This window comes from Desmodus rotundus, chromosome 11 (genome assembly GCF_022682495.2).
Source record: "Desmodus rotundus isolate HL8 chromosome 11, HLdesRot8A.1, whole genome shotgun sequence".
NCBI classification, from domain to species: domain Eukaryota; kingdom Metazoa; phylum Chordata; class Mammalia; order Chiroptera; family Phyllostomidae; genus Desmodus; species Desmodus rotundus.
The window spans coordinates 78,670,455-78,676,333 of record NC_071397.1 but is presented as its reverse complement, the minus strand read 5'-3'; the positions used below and the strand labels follow the sequence as shown (position 1 = coordinate 78,676,333).

The following is a 5,879-nucleotide window of genomic DNA, read 5'->3' as shown; positions in this document are numbered from 1 at the left end:
ACTTTTAAAATCATCCACAAGGGAAGAAACAGTTGGGGGCCAAGTTGCCTTTAATACACATGTGGCTATTAACATAACTTGGAATGTTCCTTCTTTAAATAGGAACTCGTAGGCCTCTTCTCTTTGAGGAATGTTTGGAAAGAACATTAACTAACAATGATGAAAATTCTTCCTAAGCTTCAGAGGCCCCCTTTGCTGGCCATTCACACTGCTGACACACAACTGCACTGTACGGCGTGTGGGTTGCTGAACAAGGGAATCGTGCACAGACGATGTGGCCTGTGCTGAAGCTGGAGTGGCTATTTATTTTCTTGGCTATTTTTCAACAGAATGGATTGAAACTGTAAAAAATATGCCCAGCTTAAACAGACTGTTTGCAACTTGTAAATCTACAGTGTTGTTTCTGAGAGCTTGTCTTCGCATCGGAAACAGATATGGTTATCTTAAGCCAGTAAAAGGAAGCGTCCACAACTCACGGGTAACACCACTGTCAAAGGATGTGGCATTGCAATAGGAAAAACGGGCATGGTCCTGGAATCACTCTCTTTACATGAAACGGGAATTGGAACTATTAACAAAAACACAACTGAACTATAGATTCTAATTGAAAGCACAGTTCATCAAGTCCTTAGTGAAGCTAACGAACAATACTAAGACATGGAGAAGGGCTTAGACGTTATGGGCCATATTTGACACCTGTACACAAGCAGAGGGAATAAAACCTGTTCTTTCCTTGCCCCGATCTCATCTCATTAGGTTGCACACCTCTTGGGCAATAAGAAGTCACAATCACTATTCAGAGACATGTGGAGAATCACTAAAATCTGTTACTCACTGACACTCTTAATTCATAACCGGATATAATGGATAACACTGCTCTTGTTATATAAACAGATTTTTTACTGTAAGACAAACCAAGTACAATCCATACTTGAAGTTAATAGATTTGAATGTAAGAAAAATCACTCATTTCTCAAAGACCCACAGTGGTGTTTTCAAGAACCCCAATCTTCTTGCTGGCCTCCTCTTGTCTGATTCTTCTCTCTTCCCACTCCTGTGTTCCCGCCCCAACATACAGAGCCTGTACCTACCCAACACATAATCATCTGCTCTGCCGTAACAATAAGACCATTTTTCTGGAAAGACTGATGCCCACTCATCTCCTTTCCCTCCCTATACCCCAACAATAAAACTGCTACATGTGTTAAGAGAAAACAAGGCAAGAGTGCTGGAAATCTCCCTCGGGAAACTGCATACACACTGAGGCAGAGGCTTTGTTCTCTTTCTGTTCTGGCAATGGGCATCCAAACCGTTATCCCGAGGCACTAAAGATCAAATTCCTACATCTCCATTATGGAACTCAGGGTTTTGGAGGTAGGCAGGCTTCTTGTGGATTTCAGCTTAGAAGCAACTAACTCCTCTTCTGCTCTCTGAGGAGTTTCAAAGGCAGACAGCCTCCAAAATTAAAATCATTACAAAAGTAATACATAGGAAAACCGTTAGAGTTGTTTTAAGAATCCCTGTTGTCGGCTTCTTTAGCTACCTACATCCTAAGAGAGATTTGTCAGTGGGTAGAACAGGCACAGCTATTAGAAACAGAATTGAGTGGTATACAAAGTAATAATTGCCGATGTGTTTTTAAATGATATAAGTCAGGAGTGGTGCGAAGAGGCAAGGGGGAAAAATCCTATTCGGTGCTGGAAATACTGAGCCCTTTTTTTTTCTTCTTTCTTTCTTTCTTTCTTTCTTTCTTTCTTTCTTTCTTTCTTTCTTTTTTTTAAGTGAGCTGGAGTGTGCCAGCTTTTTCAGACGGGAGGAATGCTGAGTGTCAAAGGGTCAGGATCAATCCGGTGTGAGTTGATGAGGCAGGAAGGTGGGGAGGAATGCGAGGAATGTCCCTGTTTGTGTGGGACTCCATTCAGCTCATTGGCGAGCCGGGGCCGCCCTAAGCGTATAAAAGCCTCGGCCGCCCGCCCCAACCTCACACAACAACTCTTCCCCGCCGAGAGGAGGCAGCCAGAGCAATTCCAACCACAGGCGACCGACCGCCTCCAGCCTGACGGCAGCCGCCCCGGCCGACAGCTCCAGAAACGACAGCCCGGCGCGTCCCGGCACCCACCTCCAACCCGAGCCCGCCCTGCTGCACACTCCGACCCCCGGTCCGCAGTGATCTAACCATGTTCGCCGACCTGGGTCGAGTCTCCTTCGTCTTCGGGCTCCTGCTCGCCCTCTGCAGCCAGGTAAGCGTCTGGAGACCCCCGAGGGGCTGGCGCGGGTGGGGAGGGACTCGGCGGGGAAGGGGAGGGCCCGGCGGCGCGAGGGGCGTGCGCCCGGCTGACCGCCCTCTCCTCCCTGCAGCCCGCCTCCGGCCTGGACTGCAGCGGCCAGTGCCAGTGCGCGGCCCCGGCGCCGCGCTGCCCCGCCGGCGTCAGCCTGGTGCTGGACGGCTGCGGCTGCTGCCGTGTGTGCGCCAAGCAGCTGGGCGAGCTGTGCACCGAGCGCGACCCCTGCGACCCGCACAGAGATCTCTTCTGCGACTTTGGCTCCCCGGCCAACCGCAAGATCGGCGTGTGCACGGGTAAGACCTGCAGCCCCCGCCAGTGCCCCTTGCCCCTCGCTACCGCCACCGCCAGCCGAGGTGCCTGCGACACTTAGTGACCGGCCACCTCCTCCCTCACACCCACCTTCCCACAAGAAAATAAGCCAATAAGCTACACCAGTTGAGTCCCTTCCTCTGGCTGTTTCCAGCCCGCCCCCTGGAGCCCTGAACCCAACTCGCATCCCCAGTGCGCCTACTGTTAAGTACCAGAGACCGATGCCTGACCCCCGCACCCCCTCTTTTTCCCATCCACTTCTTCAGCCAAAGACGGTGCCCCCTGCATCTTCGGAGGGACGGTGTACCGGAGTGGAGAGTCCTTCCAGAGCAGCTGCAAATACCAGTGCACTTGCCTGGACGGGGCTGTAGGCTGCGTGCCCCTGTGCAGCATGGATGTGCGCCTGCCCAGCCCCGACTGCCCCTTCCCGCGGAGGGTCAAGCTGCCCGGGAAATGCTGTGAGGAGTGGGTGTGCGATGACCCCAGGGACCAAACCATGGTTGGCCCTGCCCTTGCCGGTGAGTTGAATCTTCCTCTAACCAAGTCAGTGTTGCAATTCTCCCCCAGGGACTTAGTGCTAACTTTGCCAAGGGAAGGGGGAAGTGTATTATGCTGGCATCTTACCTTGTGTTTGTGTGCTCTGCTCTCCCAGCTTACCGACTGGAAGACACGTTGGGCCCAGACCCAACGATGATTCGAGCCAACTGCCTGGTCCAGACCACAGAGTGGAGTGCCTGTTCCAAGACCTGTGGGATGGGCATCTCCACCCGGGTTACGAACGACAACGCCTTCTGCAGGCTGGAGAAGCAGAGCCGGCTCTGCATGGTCAGGCCTTGCGAAGCTGACCTGGAAGAGAACATTAAGGTACATGTTCTGCTCCTATTAACTGGTTTTCATGGAATGATGGTAGATAGGACCAAAGTTAGGTCTCCAACCACCCTTGTCATTATAGGCCTATTATCTCCAAAAATACCTAACCGTTGTGCTGTTTTGCTGGAATGAGATGTTCTGTAATAAGAACCACCAGCTTTCCACTACGAAATCCACCACAGTGTTAGTTAATTCAAGACATCCCAAGAGAGACTATGCCTATTTTTGGAAAACTGGCAAAGGAGACTCAAACTTCCTCTCCTCAAAATATAAACAGAAGTCAGACAATATAAGCCCAGAACACACAGAGACTGGAGAAAGCTACTTACCTTGTAGAGTCGCTGATTTTTCTCTTCTCCCTTGTCTTCCTTAGAAGGGCAAAAAGTGCATCCGTACCCCCAAAATCTCCAAGCCTGTCAAGTTTGAGCTTTCCGGCTGCACGAGCGTGAAGGCTTACAGGCCTAAGTTCTGCGGAGTGTGCACAGATGGCCGATGCTGCACCCCCCACAGAACCACCACCCTTCCCGTGGAGTTCAAGTGTTCTGATGGTGAGGTCATGAAGAGGAGCATGATGTTCATCAAGACCTGCGCTTGCCATTACAACTGTCCTGGAGACAATGACATCTTTGAGTCACCCTACTACAGGAAGATGCATGGAGACATGCATAAAGCCAGAGAGAGTGAGAGACATTAACTCACTGGGCTCTAACTTGAACTGATCCACATCTCATTTCTCTGTAAACATGATTTCAGTAGCACAAGTTATTTAAATCAGTTTTTCTAACTGGGGAAAAGAAAGATTCCCTCCAAATTCAACATATTGTGCCGTGTGACGTTCAAATAGTCTATCAACCCCAGACACTGGTTTGAAGTAAGGAAGACTTGACAGTGGGACTACATTAGCACATAGCACCAGAATGTATGCTAAGGTGTGGCTTTAGGGGCAGTGGGAGGGCTTGAAATCTTACAGTAATGATGTGCCTGCTATTTGCAGGGTCATTGAGAGGGAAAACGTTAGCACGCTCATTGACCTGCCTGTAGCTGACAGCTAGGATGTGTTCTGCCATCGTGAGGCTGAGTGGAGTTCTTCTTTAAGTCAGAACAGCAGACTCAGCCCTGACATTCTGATTCGAATGACAGTGTTCAAGAATCAGAATTCTGTCTATTAGACTGGACAGCTTGTGGCAAGCTAATTTGCCTGTAACAAGCCAGATTTTTTTTTATTGGTATTGTAAATATTGTGTGTGTGTATATATATATATTTGTACAGTTATCTAAGTTAATTTAAAGTTGTTTGTGCCTTTTTGTTTGTTTTTAATGCTTTGATATTTCAAATGTTAGCCTCGATTCTGAACACCGTAGGTAAGACGTAAAGCTTGTCTGATCATTCAAAGCATGACATGGATATTTAAATGGACATTCTGCTCAGTCGGAGTGACAGTCCATCCAAACAGATCATTTGTTTGAAGGTGAGCCAGCGATGCCCTTGGAAGTCTGATTTGTAGGTTGGAAATGGGATAACCTCACTTTTGATGAACAAATGGCTTTTACTGAAATGAGTGGCTCTACACAGTTGATCAGTTTTTCCACATGGGAGCATTTGTTTCTACTTTGACTATGACTGTTTTGGGACAGTTTATTTGTTGAAAGTGTGACCAAAAGTTACATGTTTGCACCTTTCTAGTCAAAAATAAAGTATATATTTTTTCTATAAAGAGCTTGGTTATTCATTTATTCTTTAAATATTTCTGAGTTTTCTTGCATATAAACGGGAACCTTTTGTTTATCTTAAAATTATTCACCTGTGAATTTCTAAATATGTACTAATAAATTGGTCAATCACATCAATATAACTTTTACAGTTGTGTGTTTCACAGTGAATCAGGTGTCATAAACTTGCAGGAATATGCACTATATTAAGCACACAGGCATTTTTTTTAGCTTCACAGTACTTTATAAACACATTCAGTTGTGTCTAGATTCTTCATTCTCCACCAGCCCCTCCGGTATTACACTTGGCCCCATTCACATTTAATGCCTCTGGCCATGGTGGGCATTTAATTTCCAACCCTTCACATCATAAACCATCTGTGCCTTGCATGTAGAAAATGTTTAATCATTTTTTGAATTTGTATGCTCTACTGTAGATCTATTTCTGAACTTTAATATCTTACTGTCAAATCTGAGAAGTATAAAGTGAAAGCTGCATTAAAATGGAGCAGTTTAATAAACCTCATTTTGTATAATTCTGTTTCCAGTTGCCATGATAACCAATCACAAATAGATGGTGGCATAAATAGAAAAGGGAGGATAAGCAAATCTTTGATTCATTAAGAGAAATTAGTCTTAAAAGCAACTCCTCCACTTGCCTAAGTTTTTGTTTTTTTCAGATCTCAAGGTCCATAGCTTACCAAG

At 46.8% G+C, this 5,879-nt stretch overlaps 1 protein-coding gene across 1 annotated transcript; it reads left to right on the top strand.

The window, feature by feature from the left end:
- The first annotated feature begins 1,972 nt into the window (after positions 1 to 1,972).
- CCN2 (cellular communication network factor 2) lies at positions 1,973 to 5,179 on the top strand. The gene is made up of 5 exons (XM_053914097.2): positions 1,973 to 2,240; positions 2,359 to 2,578; positions 2,861 to 3,112; positions 3,247 to 3,458; positions 3,838 to 5,179. Exons 1-5 carry the CDS (start codon positions 2,178 to 2,180, stop codon positions 4,156 to 4,158), a joined length of 1,068 nt encoding a protein of 355 aa, XP_053770072.1. The 5' UTR covers positions 1,973 to 2,177; the 3' UTR covers positions 4,159 to 5,179.
- Positions 5,180 to 5,879: the final 700 nt, after the last annotated feature.

Coding starts and splice junctions, on each gene's coding strand:
- CCN2 (XM_053914097.2), top strand. CDS start 2,178: ATGTTCGCCGACCTGGGTCGAGTCTCCTTCGTCTTCGGGCTCCTGCTC. Junction 2,579..2,860: donor CAAGATCGGCGTGTGCACGG/GTAAGACCTGCA, acceptor CCACTTCTTCAG/CCAAAGACGGTGCCCCCTGC. Junction 3,113..3,246: donor GGTTGGCCCTGCCCTTGCCG/GTGAGTTGAATC, acceptor CTGCTCTCCCAG/CTTACCGACTGGAAGACACG.